Here is a 14,943-nt window from a genome sequence, read left to right as displayed (position 1 = left end):
GCAGATCTAACGGCGAAAAACTTGGTAGCACCAAATGCTTTGTGCTATTAATAGCATAGTAGCTGAACTCTATATATATATATATATATATATATATATATATATATATATATATATATATATATATATATATATATATCATTATTATATATATATATATATATATATATATATATATCATTATTGCAAATAGCAAAAAGTTTGGACGATACTCAATAGTTGGAGTCTATAAATTAGCAGAAAAAAATAAAATATCATCGATCGCTAGACGCTAAAGATTGCGAGTTTTGGCAAAATGTCCAATCTCAACTTTATCTTGATAAGTGACAGAAGTTAAACTTCCACTCTGTATAAGAAGTCGGGATCTGCGCCGATCAAAGAATTTCCAACAACTCCCCACGTCCCATCTCTAAGTTCGTCGTTTTCGTCCAAATATATGCGCCAAGTGTTTATGAGGTGAAGGGCTTTCATGTCAGAGATTCAGTAGAACAAACATGCTTTTAGCTCATAGATAGACTCCATAATTTGCTTGGTAAGGAGACTGAAAAAATAAGAAAATAGAATAGAATAGTTTTGATAATAATCTCAAAAAAAAAAAAAATCACGCAATTTATTAGCGACATATTTGAGATTGAATAATTTGATAAGTGTAAGTGTATATTTAAAATTTTTGTAGGAATAGTCATGTAATTTTCTAATTAATCTTGTAACAACATGCAAATCTTCTATATCTATACATTATTCTCCCTAATTTGTCACATGACAACGTTTCCTTCATTGTTGGGTATGGGTTCCACCTTGAACCGATTCAAGTCCTTCGAATATTTTTCTCTTTTTTTCATTGAACCGAATCGAATTTTTCTCTTTTTTTGCTTGAACCAAATTAGTTTTTCCTTTTTTTGCTTGAACGAAAATCGGGTCACACCTTTGCATTAGGCTAAACTGTTCATTTTTCACTTCCGACGATTGATACCTGTCTTCATCAGCAAGATGAATCATGTTCCTTATCGTCGCTTTTTCCATCAATATTTTCTCTTTTTTTGTCGGCATTTTCTATTTTTTTTCTAATTATCATTCCGTCACATCGCATGGATTAGGGTTTAGGGTTTAGGTCCTTTTTAATTGATCCACTTATAGCTAAATCACACAATAATCGCCACGTGGGGTATAGTTTAAGTCAAACTTAAAAAGGACACGTGGCACGAAATTATATGCTGTGGAAATAATTTCTGTAACACCTCGTGCCTCAATAATTGTGCAATCAAACACCCATATCAAATCGAACACGTGAGAGAACACGCCGCCACACGCAAGAGGACAAAGGAGGAGGAGGAGGAGGTGGAGGTGATTCTCGGTGTAACGGTGATATATCACTCTTCTTACACTGACCACTGGGTCCCACAACGTGGGTTCCACATGTCGGTGTAATGGGCCGTGACATACCATAACAAATCCCTTCATATCGGGAAATAATTAGCTGGACTGGGTCCACGACGTCATCCGTAGACCACCCATGCATGGATGCTATTTATTATACGGTAAAAATAATTTTAAAATTTCAAAACAAGGGAATTTGTTAGTTAGTGTTTATTTCACGCAGATTAAACCATACGAAGCATATTTAAATTGTAGGTTATCATTTTGCCTTCTCTTTAAAATTTATAATTTTTATAATGAAAATATATGAAATTTTCTAGAGAACATTTTATTTGCCTACAAATATTATACTGTAAATTTTTTTAAAAGTACTATTGAGCATTTAATATAAATAAATCCTAATTAAATATTAGTTATGTTGTACAGTAAAATAATTTTTTTAAGGTTTAAATAACTATTTTGAATTTCGTTTTAAAATCTAAAAGCTATTATTGAAGGAAATTAGGAAGTAGAGATAAAATAGAAAGTGGAAAATAGTCGGTCTATGGATTACAAAGTAGACCAGGNTGATCAAAGGGTTTCAAAATTAGTAATTTTAATGGTTGATATGAGAGGTCTTCTTGTTTAACGGTGTAAAGCTATTCAAATCAATTGAATTTTGGTTAGAAAATTCTTTAAACTATTTAGAACAAGATCTATACTCTCGATCATGATTACAAAATTTCTATCATCACTTTTTAGAAGATATTCATTTTCAGCCATTCATTTTTACGCCCACTTGATGGACAAGAAAACAATATCGGAAAAGTATGAAATTTGATTTCTAGATACTTCAAGTGGTATAGATCATTTTCAACGGTGCCGATCGTCGATTTAGAGGCTCCATCATCGAAAAAAAATGGATGGCAACGGAGCCCGTTTGCTACCGATAGCATTCCAGCTCAACTCTACATATATATATTGCAAATAGCAAAAAGTTTGGACGATTCTCAATAGTTGGAGCCTATAAATTAGCAGAAAAAAATAAAATATCATACATCGCTAGACGCTGAAGATTGCGAGTTTTGGCGAAATGTCCAATCTCAACTTTATCTTGATAAGTGACAGAAGTTAAACTTCCACTCTGTATAAGAAGTCGGGATCTGCGCCGACAGATCAAGAACTTCGAACAACTCTCCACGTCCCATCTCTAAATTCGTCGTTTTCCTCCAAATATATGCGCCAGGTGTTTATGATGTGAAGGGCTTCTTTCATGTGAGAGATTCAGTAGAACAAACATGCTGTTAGCTCATAGATAGACTCCATAATTTGCTTGGTAAGGAGACTGAAAAAATAAGAAAATAGAGTAGAATAGTTTTGATAATAATCTCAAAAAAAAAAAATCACGCAATTTATTAGCGAGATATTTGAGATTGAATAATTTGATAAGTGTAAGCGTATATTTAAAATTTTTGTAGGAATAGTCATGTAATTTTCTAATTAATCTTGTAACAACATGCAAATCTTCTATACCTATACATTATTCTCCCTAATTTGTCACATGACAACGTTTCCTTCATTGTTGGGTATGGGTTCCACCTTGAACCGTTTCAAGTCCTCCGAATATTTTTCTCTTTTTTTCGTTGAACTGAATCGAATTTTTCTCTTTTTTTGCTTGAACCGAACTAATTATTATTGAGTGTAGGCTCTTCTGAATCGGCTCATCCTCCACATGTTTTCCTCTTTTTTTGTTTGAACCAAATTAGTTTTTCCTTTTTTTGGGTTGAACGAAATCGGGTCACACCTCTGCATTAGGCTAAACTGTTCATTTTTTACTTCCGTCGACTGATACCTTCCTTCATCGGCAAGATGAATCATGTTTCTTATCGTCGCTTTTTCCACCATTGTTTTCTCTTTCTTTGTCGGCATTTTCTTTTTTTTTTTTCTAATTATCATTCCGTCACATCGCATGGATTACGGTTTAGGGTTTAGGCCCTTCTTAATTGATCCACTTATAGCTAAATCACACATTAATCGCCACGTGGGGTATAGTTTAAGTCAAACTTAAAAAGGACACGTGGCACGAAATTATATGCTGTGGAAATAATTTCGGTAATAACACCTCGTGCCTCAATAATTGTGCAATCAAACACCCATATCAAATCGAACACGTGACAGAACACGCCGCCACACGCAAGAGGTCAAAGGAGGAGGAGAAGGAGGTGATTCTCGGTGTAACGGTGATATATCACTCTTCTTACACTGACCACTGGGTCCCACAACGTGGGCTCCACATGTCGGTGTAATGGGCCGTGACATATCATAACAAATCCCTTCATAGCGGGAAATAATTAGCTGGACTGGGTCCACGACATCATCCGTAGACCACCCATGCATGGATGCTATTTATTATACGGTGAAAATAATTTTAAAATTTCAAAACAAGGGAACTTGTTAGTTAGTGTTTATTTCATGCAGATTAAACCATACGAAGCATATTTAAATTGTAGGTTATCATTTTGCCTTTTCTTTAAAAGTTATAATCTTTGTAATGAAAACATATGAAATATTCTTTCAGATGATAAGAAAATATTTTATTTGCCTATAAATATTATGCCGTAAATTTTTTTAAAAGTACTATTGAGCATTTAATATAAATAAATCTAAATTAAATATTTGTTATATTGTACAGTAAAATAATTTTTTTAAGGTTTAAATAACTATTTTGAATTTTGTTTAAAATCTAAAGCTATTATTGAAGGAAATTAGAAAGTAGAGATAAAATAGAAAGTGGAAAATAGTCGGTCTATGGATTACAAAGTAGACCAGGAGCAGGCAATAATTTCGTCATAGTCTACATACTACGTTGCGAAGAAAAAGTGCACAAGCGCCGGATGAAAAGGAGTTTTTATTTTTTGAAAAAAAAATATCTCTTCTTCTTCTTCTTCTTCTTCTTCTTCTTCTTCTTCTTCTCGCCGATTAAATCGGCGCTAATCGCCGATCGTCTTCGTATAGAACCCTACCTCCCCCAACCCGAACCCCATCTCCTCCAAGCTAAAACCCTAGCTCACAGATCCCCTTACCCCCTTAGCGGAGCTCCGTCTCGAAGGGGAAGGGGCGGCGGAGATGGAGGAGGGCGAAATCGAGGAGCCCCCCCTCGGCGGTGGCGGCGGCGGCGGCGGCGGCGGAGGGGGGCGCGTGGGGCGGGGCGAGTCGAGGTGGGTGGACGGGAGCGAGGTCGACTCGTCGGAGTCGCCCCCGTGGTCGATCGAGGGCGAGGGCGAGGGCGAGGGCGAGCGGGGCGGAGGCGCCGGTGGAGAGGAAGGGTTCGAGGGTTTTGCGGGGTTCGGGGGGTCGGCGTCACTGAGGAGGCGGCTCGTGAAGAAGCCGAAAAGGGTGGACTCGTTGGACGTGGAGGCGATGGGGATCGCCGACTCCTACGGCCATGGTCGCCAGGTAAACGCTTTTGCTGTCGAAATCAGTGCCGTATTTGGTATTGCGTGGAAATCGCCATCTTTTACATAGCTTTCGTTACTAGCTCTACAAAAGATTCAGATCCCTACTGTTCTTAATCTAGTGGGTTTTTGTAGATTCATTTGATATATTTAGTTTACTTATGGATGTAAAGTTACAATACTTTAATAATCTGCTCTTTTGTAATATTTACACTAATTTCATCGTTTGATGTGAGTTTAGTTTCGACCTCAAAGTTTCGGTTTTTAACTATGTAGTCCCGGAAATTTGATCCCAATTTCAATTTCAGCCCCAGAATTTCAAATTTAACAAAACCTGCTTCGTTATATGATGAATTAGTAGGACCTAATTGTTACGATACTAGCAAATTAAAGATATGATTAATCGAGAAAGGTAATATAACCTATCAATTGTTGGTCATAACCATGGAGACTGATTCTTTCATTTTCAACTGTGATTCTCATCAGGATCTAGCCATTTGGAGTACGCTTGCAATGGCATTTCAAACGCTTGGCGTTGTTTATGGTGACATGGGGACGAGTCCCTTATACGTTTTCAGTGATATATTCAGCAAAGTTCCAATAAAATCAGAAGATGATGTCTTGGGGGCTCTATCATTAGTCATGTACACGATCGCAATTGTTCCTTTTGCGAAATACGTTTTCATAGTGCTGAAAGCAAATGACAATGGCGAAGGTACGAATCATACAAGGGCTAGTTGTAATTCTTTGGGGCTCATACATACTTACCTTACAAAATCATCAATTTATCTGTGGTCCCATAAGATCTGAGTTTTCATATGTGCCCCTTAAGAAGTACCTTTTTTTACAAAAATGCCCTTAAGGTCATGAGGTGGCATCAGCTTGACTTCAGGAGGGAATCTAAGCACCAAGTTCAATGGTATTTCTGTAAGAAATTTATAAAGGGTATACATGAAAATTCAGATTTTGATAGATAAATAATTTTGTGGAATATGTATTAATTAGTATAATTCTTTCATTTATACAATCTTATAGCTTAGGCCTGAAGTTCGATGTCTGTGAGTGCAGGGGGCACTTTTGCACTATATTCATTGATTTGCAGGTATGCAAAAGTTAGTCTACTTCCGAATCAGCAGCGTGCTGATGAAGACATCTCCAGCTTTCAGCTTAAGTTGCCAACTCGCGAACTGGAAAGAGCTTTAAAAATAAAAGAATGCTTAGAGAAAAGACAAATTTTCAAAAATCTTCTTTTGCTATTGGTTCTGATGGGTACTTCAATGATTATTGGAGATGGCATTCTGACTCCAGCAATGTCGGGTATTCTAACACTCGTATCCTCCCTCTATTATCCTGGCTTATATCAAATTTCTTTGTTTTCTTTCCCTCCAAAGCTGTATTATCTCATGTTGTTGTCTGTTATTTTTCCCTTTACATGCAGTAATGTCTGCAGTGAGTGGTCTTCAGGGTGAAGTTCCAGGATTTGACACAGGTCTCCTTCTTTTAGCTTGTTTGCGTCTTGCATTTGGCGACTGCTACACGTTAACATGCAAATTACAAGATTATCTCTCTGTGTCAATACAGCAAACTATCTTCCACCTATTTAGCTAAAACTTTACATGATTCCTTTTGCAGATGCCGTGGTGCTTGTTTCCATTGTCGTTCTTGTGCTACTGTTCAGCATACAGAGGTTTGGGACCGGCAAAGTTGGCTTCCTGTTTGCACCTATCTTAGCACTTTGGTTCTTCAATTTGGCCTCTGTTGGCATATACAACATAATCAAGTACGACACTTCTGTTCTGAGGGCATTCAATCCAGCATATATTTATTTCTTTTTCAAGAGAAATAGCATGAAAGCTTGGTCGGCTCTCGGTGGCTGTGTTTTGTGCATCACAGGTTTACCTTGCCTCCTCACGTCATTACTGCTTGTATTGCTTTATCTGAAAGTTTCCTGTGTAATTTCTCTTTTTTTTTTCAAGAGAAACAGCATTAATGCTTTTACAAACAATCTTGCTTGTCCTTTTCTTTTATAGGAGCTGAAGCAATGTTTGCCGACCTCGGTCATTTCTCTGTGAAATCTATACAGGTTATTTTATCTCTTGACTTATTTTCTTTCTTGCTCATCATTTTTGGTATTACTACAATCCTGGAATCTTGTGCTCATTGATTCTGCTCCGGTTCAAAATTTCCTCTAATTTTGCTTTTGTTTTTTGTTTTTACTCACTATCAGATTGCTTTCACATGTGTGGTATTTCCCTGTCTTCTTCTTGCCTACATGGGCCAAGCTGCATACGTAATGAAACATCCACTCTCAGTAGAGAGAGTCTTCTATGACTCCGTACCAGGTGAGTTTTCATTTCGAGTGTTTAATTAGTTTCAGGACCTACATGATTTATAGCACGCTTTGAGATGGATACCTGATTGTCTTAAATTTTGTTACTACCTAACCTTATGTTATTTTGATTTTACTACCTCTCCACTGGTATTTCTTAATCTGACAAAATGTTCTGTTACATTATGGAATATTCTATAACTTTTTTGATGCAAACTGTTAAGGTCTGACAAATCTTAACAGAATATGTTGAATCATATGTTGAATCAGAGTAATGAAAGGCTAGGTAGTAAAATCAAAACACTTAAGTTCAGGTGCCCATTTCAAAATGTGTTATAGTGCAGGCAAGGTCTATGCTTTTCTCTTTTTTTTTCACTTCTTTCGTGTTCATTCACATACTGTTTATGGGTAATAATAAGCCAATCGGTTCCTTTCATTTTTATCGCATTAACTTGGTGAGCAGGTGTTCTCTTCTGGCCAGTCTTTGGAATCGCGACTCTCGCTGCGATGATAGCTAGCCAGGCCATGATATCAGCGACCTTCTCCTGCATTAAGCAATCGATGGCCCTTGGTTGCTTCCCTAGGGTTAAGATCGTCCACACCTCGAAAAGGTTCATGGGCCAGATCTATATTCCTGTCATCAACTGGTTTCTTATGATCATGTGCGTGGTTGTTGTGGCCACTTTTAGAAACACAACCGACATAGCTAATGCGTATGGTTAGTACTCTGTCCGCAAACATGATTGTCCTTCAGGCGTTTTTTGAATTTATACCCCTCACAGTATGCTACATCTTTTATCCAGATTACTGTACTTTCTACATTTCAACCTTTTCTGCTAATTCCTTCGTCCAGGCATCGCTGAGGTTGGAGTGATGTTGGTGAGCACCTCATTAGTAACACTCGTGATGCTCCTCATATGGCAAACCAACCTCTTCCTCGCCCTCTGCTTCCCCGCCATATTCGGCACTGTTGAGCTCATCTACCTCTCTGCCGTCCTCTCCAAGATCAAAGAAGGCGGGTGGCTCCCCCTTGCCTTCTCCTCGTTCTTCCTCTGTGTGATGTATACATGGAACTACGGGAGTGTCCTTAAATACCAGAGCGAGATGCGCGAAAAGATCTCCATGGATTTCATCGCCGATCTTGGCTCTTCCCTTGGCACAGTACGCGTCCCTGGGATTGGCCTCCTGTACAATGAACTTGTACAGGGCATTCCTTCGATATTTGGGCAATTCTTGCTCACGCTCCCAGCGATCCACTCTACAGTGGTGTTCGTGTGCATAAAGTACGTGCCCGTCCCTTACGTCCGGCAAGAGGAGAGGTTTCTCTTTCGTAGGGTTTGCCAAAAGGACTTCCACATGTTTCGTTGCGTGGCACGGTACGGGTACAAGGACACGCGCAAGGAGGATCACCATGCGTTTGAGCAGCTGCTGATCGAGAGCCTCGAGAAGTTCCTGCAGAAGGAGGCTCAGGAGCTCGCACTGGAGTTCAGCCCGCAGCGTGCCAACACGGATTCTGACGGGGAAGAAGGCGGCGATATACGGCCTGTGGTCAGGTCCTGGATCAGGACTGGGATTGAAGCTGGGGCTGGGGATCTGCAGGCGCCACTGTTGTCAGCCGATCGGAGTAGAGTGACGAACAACCGGAGGACGAGCGCAGAGGACGCGCTCTCTCTGCTACCGTCAAGCGCGATGCCGTCCTCAGAGGAGGATCCTGGATTGGAGTACGAGTTGTCAGCGCTGAGGGAAGCAACAGAGTCAGGGTTCACATACTTACTGGCGCAGGGGGGCGTGCGGGCAACGAAGGAGTCAATTTTCATCAAGAAGCTCATCATAAACTACTTCTACGCCTTCCTGAGGAGGAACTGCAGGGCCGGAACGGCGAGCTTGAAGGTTCCGCATATGAATATCATCCGAGTGGGTATGACTTACATGGTGTAGGGTGAAGATTCATAGCTTTGTGATTCATACTCAGTTGAATGCTTAGGAGGAGAAGTTGAGGTATTTTGTAACTTGTAATGGTGATTATTTAAGTAGTGGGGGTGATTAAGTTAGCAGTGAAGTGTGGCCAACTGCTGTTATTTGTTGTAGCAGAATGTATCATCCACGATTGATGTTTGTAGAAGACATTAATATTAATATATACTATTAATTCTTCAAAAAGATGGTTCAGATATTTCTTGTACTCCTTTTTTTTTTAAAAAAAAAGGAAAAAGAAAAAGAAAATCTTGTATTATCTTGTGTAGCTTAAAGGGGCTGATTTGGATGCACAAATGAGTATCTTGTACAAACGTATCTCTACAAAGGTGTACACAAAGTAAGAAGGATCAAACAATCCCTTACGATATGAACAATCTTAATGAACTCTGCCAATGTAGTGGCCAGATAAAATTTTAAAAGTGAAGAGTTGAACCCTTTTTTCGACATTTGATTGATTTTGGCTGCTATTTTACTGTCAAATAACGGAATAAGAAAACATCCGATGGAACAACAATTGCAGCGATCTGTGGAGTTCATTAAGATGTAAGAGATTCGGAGCACCCACACAAAGTTTTGCAACTAATTTGCTTCATTTTAACCATACAGAGAATTACTTAGAAAGGTACAATGATGATAGTGAGACGGATTTTTCATAAGTCCAAATCTAACACCTTTGCGGATAACATAAAAATAGTGCTACATCACTTTAAAAGGATCATGAACAAAAATTTACATGTCAGCATACCACAGAATTTACAAAATAAAAGCACTTTGTTTTCGCAACAAGAGGCTATATAGTTCCCTAGTTAACATCAGCATTACAATTGCCTCCTCTTATGAGCTTTCTCTGGTGCTTCGATGATTTTATACTAAGAAGAGCATCACTAATAGTCCAGGGAAAGCTCAAGAATCTATTTTTCGGACTGTAATTTGGATGATAAGTCACATGGTACCACGCCGATGCCATCTTTAGCGAGTCATTGTCTGCACAGCTGCTGTTAAACCACCCGCCGACCTCTTTATGCAAGCCTTTAACAACGACTAAAATCCGGTCCTTCATTTCCCCATATCTCTTCCTATCCTTCACCAAATACAGGGATCGGTTCCGCAAGTTTCCTGTTAATATCTCATCTTCATACTCCGCACCGTAGTAATTCATCAGGGAGCTCAGCTTCTCGGAATACTGATCATAGAACTCTTGAGCAGCTTCCAGAAAAGCCTCAAACCCTTCAACTTCGAGATCACGGTCATAAGCAGCTTCAGGAATTGAGTTCGAAAAGTCGGTATCGAAACTTAGGGTTTCTTCGATATGGGTGGAGACTGCTCTATAGAGCTTTCCCAGAACGCCGGTTGATTTGTACATGGACCGATCCCATCTTTCCATAAAATCAGGGTACTCTTTAGGTTTCAAAACCCTGGGCATATCGGCCGGAGCTCCTGTTTTGGCAAAGTCGACGGCCATGGAATGAAGGCTTGCCAATTCAAGGCATTTGGGGCTGCGGGCTTTCATCGGTTCGCTATCTGCATATACTAAGTGTGTGGTTGATATTATGCCGAGGGAGTCGCTGATCATGTAATCAACAAAAAATTTCTGAATTTCCTGTAAATTCAGGAGGAAAGTAATGAGAGATTTGCTAATACAAAATGTTTGTAAGAAATAACATACTTCAAAACAACTGTGGATTATAGAATTTAAAATCCTAGAACTCAAATAATCCGGCAAAATGCACCATAGCGAAAACTCTAAGAACTACAAGTTGGAAATCATGTATGATATCCTCATACCAAATATGAATGTCCACTAAAGGATATTATGAGAACGTAATGTTGCCACTTGAAAGGCAAGGACGTGAACAACAAAACATTTACTAACTACACGGTACGAAGAGTTTCTCATTCCACGTATCCTAATTTGGCACAAATCAGATGCATTAATTTTGCATCAAATGAGAGGTAGATACAACTGAATCACGCATTTTATACAAATTTTTGGGATGAAATAGATCAAGATAGAAGTTACTTAGACATGCCTCTAAAGTAACATCATGGTCCATGATTCGTGGCCTCCGTGCAGTATAGTCCATTGGTGTATCGGTGTTGTCTGGGACAAGTCTTCTATCCCAACAGACAAAATAGAGGTCACCATCCAAATCTCCACCAGAACATTCATTAGGATGAGGCCTACATATAACAACATCCATAATAAGTAAAATGGTGAATATTTCCACAAAAAAAGGAGTGTGTGCCGTCACACCAACTTGATAATTATTGAAGAATTTAGTATCCTTCCTGTCACTGTACAAAGTGGCAAATACAGCACTTGGTCAATCTAAAAAGATAAAAGGGAGAGAGAAGGCGACTATACTTGAGTCAAAATCCCACTATTTCTCTCCTCAATACTCAAACGCTTGCAATTAGGAAACTAAACCAAATCACACAACGTTATAAAATGGTTATGAAATTGTTCCACCATTCAGGAACTGAGGACAAGTAAATAAGAAACACTTTTTTTGAATTTTATACCTTTTGCCTTTCTGTGGGAAGACAACGCAATCAACCAGACCCATATCATCCAATTGAACGTCATAGACAGCTTCGAGTACTCTAATATCACCAGGATGAAGGCACGGATTTTTGGTGACCACCACCTTTCCAACTATAACTGCCGTGGTTTCGTCAACTTTATGAAAGAAAGTTTGATCTGCATCCTTTAGCTCTTCTTTCGTCAAAGTTATTCTTACATATACTTGACCATATTCTAGTAGTCCTATTTCATCCAGACATCCTACGAGAACTCGACCTTTTGGAACAAAGATTCGGCATTTACTTCTTAAATCAGATAATTGATACTCTCGATGGGCTTGAAGCATCATTGAGAGGTAAGGTTCTGAAGTAGGCTCATAACCGTGCGTTAGCATCTTCACCGCAGTTCTTGTTTCGGCGCCGGCCATTTGACCCAATACAATCAAAGCCACTTCGCTGTTTGTAAGCATTCCATCTAAAAAATGCATGTGCTCATGTTGCATAGACTCGAATACCTCATCCTCTATCCCTAATGTAGATAGTAGGCAAATGATTTCACGATTCAAAAAGCATGGCTGATAGTTGCTCCACTTAGTGATGTTAAGCATCGTGCTGTTCGATTCGAATTTTTTCATACTGGGTCGCAGAGAAAGCTTATTGAAGGAAGTTCGGTCAACAGCTATAACTCCTTTGTATCCACCGTACCTTATTTGGAAAGCAGAAGGGGTATGACTTAATCCACATTTTTGAGCAACTTGTCGAGCAAATGACAGAGAAATTTTTCCAATACCATCTGAAAAGGTATATTTATTACCATCAGTAGTGACGTCTATATCTGGAATAGTTTTGACTTCCCAAGAAGGGACATTTAGGGTTTGCAAAGAGGAGCTGAATAGTTGGCCCATTCTTGCTGCACACTTAGACACAGAATGGATTTGATTGAACTGACCCATCCACTCTCTAATGCCCTCTGCAGTCACATCATCATTGGAAGCAAACATCCAAACTGAATTCGAACGAAGCTGACTTGCTGAAAAAGCCAAAAATTCAAACTTCTTCAAGCCGATGGAAAATCCATCTCGTAAAATAGAAAGTATGCGATCATGTATCCCCGTCTTAAAGGGTTTAGAGAATAATCCACGCTCAATTCTCGCGGAAATTGTATCAGGTGAAAGCTTGCTCCAGTCTTCATCCACAAAAGAAACCCTAACAAAATCGGAAGCATAAGCAGAATAGTGCTTGACAACATAATTTGAAGTTTCGGCTTCAGGACCCAAGCAGTATACTTTAGATGGAGTTATAAGAACCCGATAGCATTTCATTAAGCTTTCTGAATGAGTGCTCTTGCTGGAGGATAAAGCGTTTTGCTTCCGATTTCTCCTGAAGTTAGCTACTTGCTGCCGGACGAACTGCATAGGCTCGTAGCAAATCGACTTCAACTTGTGCATTTTAAGAAGGATTCTCATAGAAATATCAAAAGGTAATTCACCGAGAAGGTTAAACAGATCCGAGTTGACTTTTTTAGCTGGCAATTTTTGATTATGAACGAGAGAATTCAGCTGAAAAAGTATCTCGTAGGCCACTGAATTGTCGCTAGGGCAATCCACAAGAGGAACTAGTTTCGTGGAAGAAGTAGATACGTTTCCTGTTCGAAGGATTACTTCCCCTAATTCTCCTGAAAAAGGCAGGCTTTTAAGAACATCTGAACCCAATAATCGTTCTTTCAGCTTCAAACAAAAACAGGTAGACTTCCCAATAGAGCTATTAACGGAAAAATCGGGCGCGCGAACCCAGATAAATTTGACGTCTTCTTTGAAGGCGCGGTAGCGATCGCCATTGAATTTTGAACTACTTTTCTGATCAAAGATGCGGCGATAAATTCTTGGCGCGTATTTGAGCTGGAACATTTATAATTCAAGTAAGACACAGTAAACAGGTGTATGCTACAAAAGCTAAGAAAATACAGTAATAACACTAAAAGAAAGTTGCAATCTTCATGCTACAGTGTAAACTGATTAGATAACTCATCAGATTAAAACTTTTTGAGCAAACTGGAACTAAAAGCAATGCATGAATTTTTCTATAGTTGAGAACACTAAATATAATTGATCAACTAACACCTATTAACCATACTTAGCACCACTTATTTCATATAAGAGATCATGATGTCAAATAAAAACCGTCTCAAAAATTCCATTAAAATCAACAAAAAGGGAAATTTTCTCTACAAATATGCATAGCAGAACATTATTCATAGCACAGCAAAAAGTTAACAAAAAACAGATCTATTTCAATGCATACAATTTTAAAGGATTCACCTGTAAAAGGATACCATCGGAATCGCCTTTGCTTAGGAGGCACCCATAGCTCGCATTGATGTCCCCGAACATGATCTCGAGCTTGTAATACTCCCCTCCATCCTCGACGAAGAGCTCGAGCTTCTTCCTCTCGGGCATGATCTCGGCCCTAACCCCATCCCACGACCCCACCACCTCCATCTCCCGCGCCCCGACGAGGTCCCCGGCGAGGAGCGCCGCCCCCTCGAGGCGGTTCCGGGCGTCGGCGGCCCTCGCGACGATGTCGTCGCCGGAGGGCGCGAGGGCGAGGCTTGCTCGCTGGAACGGCGGGAGGCGGCCGTCGCCGGCGAGGGCGCGCGCGCGCTCCGCGGCGGCGGCGGAGTCGAACTGGACGCGGCCGAACCCTAGCGGCCTCCACTGGCGGCGCGCGGTGACGATCTCGCAGGCGAAGGCGGAGCCCACGGCGGCGTCGAAGAATGCGAGGAGCTCCGCCGCCACGGCCGATGCCGGGATGTTCGAGACCCTCACGGTGGTGGGGGCGGCGCCGCCCATCGCCGGAGAAGGAGTGCGGCGGTGCGGCGTAGGGTTTTTAGGGTCGATCGGGAAAGGAAGTGTTTTTATTATTATTATTATTATTTTTTAGGGTTTAAGCGACGCTTGCAATTAACGCCGTTTTATTTATTTTCGTTTAGAATTAATTTTGTATATCTTAAAAATAAATATTTCTCAATGTAATTTAATATTTTTTTATTTTTTATTTTTTACTTTTGTGTTTTTCTATGTGAGAACTCTATATCACTAATTTTTCGGGTTTTTTTGCAATTGGACCCTGAAAAAAATTATTTTTCAAAATAATCTCATCAAATTTATATTTACAAAAATGGCCCTACTCCTGCCATGCAAGCGCCACGTCAGCGCCATGCGAGCTGGGGGCGGTAGGTAAGTTAAACACGGTAAACTATAAAAAGAGGAATAGGGAGTAGGAATATCAATGGGTATGGATATT

At 39.8% G+C, this 14,943-nt stretch overlaps 2 protein-coding genes across 2 annotated transcripts; one reads left to right on the top strand and one right to left on the bottom strand.

Annotated features, from left to right (window-relative positions):
- LOC109725497 (putative potassium transporter 12) lies at positions 4,262-9,300 on the top strand. The gene is made up of 9 exons (XM_020254707.1): positions 4,262-4,812; positions 5,298-5,526; positions 5,880-6,128; positions 6,250-6,300; positions 6,444-6,704; positions 6,842-6,894; positions 7,039-7,153; positions 7,604-7,858; positions 7,994-9,300. Exons 1-9 carry the CDS (start codon positions 4,483-4,485, stop codon positions 9,076-9,078), a joined length of 2,628 nt encoding a protein of 875 aa, XP_020110296.1. The 5' UTR covers positions 4,262-4,482; the 3' UTR covers positions 9,079-9,300.
- Positions 9,689-14,568, bottom strand: LOC109725496 (probable RNA-dependent RNA polymerase 2). The gene is made up of 4 exons (XM_020254706.1): positions 13,959-14,568; positions 11,641-13,538; positions 11,148-11,298; positions 9,689-10,717 (listed from the first exon to the last, which is right to left on the bottom strand). The coding sequence occupies exons 1-4, from the start codon at positions 14,487-14,489 to the stop codon at positions 9,920-9,922; spliced, it is 3,378 nt and encodes a 1,125-aa protein (XP_020110295.1). The 5' UTR covers positions 14,490-14,568; the 3' UTR covers positions 9,689-9,919.

The sequence above is a fragment of the Ananas comosus genome, linkage group 20 (assembly GCF_001540865.1).
Source record: "Ananas comosus cultivar F153 linkage group 20, ASM154086v1, whole genome shotgun sequence".
Lineage (NCBI taxonomy): Eukaryota > Viridiplantae > Streptophyta > Magnoliopsida > Poales > Bromeliaceae > Ananas > Ananas comosus.
The sequence above is the reverse complement of the archived record's forward strand: the minus strand, read 5'-3'. Positions and strand labels throughout refer to the sequence as shown.

What these genes read in the sequence shown, in the direction of transcription:
- LOC109725497 (XM_020254707.1), top strand. Translation starts at nt 4,483, where the DNA reads ATGGAGGAGGGCGAAATCGAGGAGCCCCCCCTCGGCGGTGGCGGCGGC. An exon ending in CCTACGGCCATGGTCGCCAG is followed by an intron (nt 4,813 to 5,297) that starts GTAAACGCTTTT and finishes GATTCTCATCAG; the next exon opens with GATCTAGCCATTTGGAGTAC. An exon ending in TCTGACTCCAGCAATGTCGG is followed by an intron (nt 6,129 to 6,249) that starts GTATTCTAACAC and finishes CTTTACATGCAG; the next exon opens with TAATGTCTGCAGTGAGTGGT.
- LOC109725496 (XM_020254706.1), bottom strand. Translation starts at nt 14,489, where the DNA reads ATGGGCGGCGCCGCCCCCACCACCGTGAGGGTCTCGAACATCCCGGCA. An exon ending in TTCCCACAGAAAGGCAAAAG is followed by an intron (nt 11,299 to 11,640) that starts GTATAAAATTCA and finishes TGTTATATGTAG; the next exon opens with GCCTCATCCTAATGAATGTT. An exon ending in ACCATGATGTTACTTTAGAG is followed by an intron (nt 10,718 to 11,147) that starts GCATGTCTAAGT and finishes CTGAATTTACAG; the next exon opens with GAAATTCAGAAATTTTTTGT.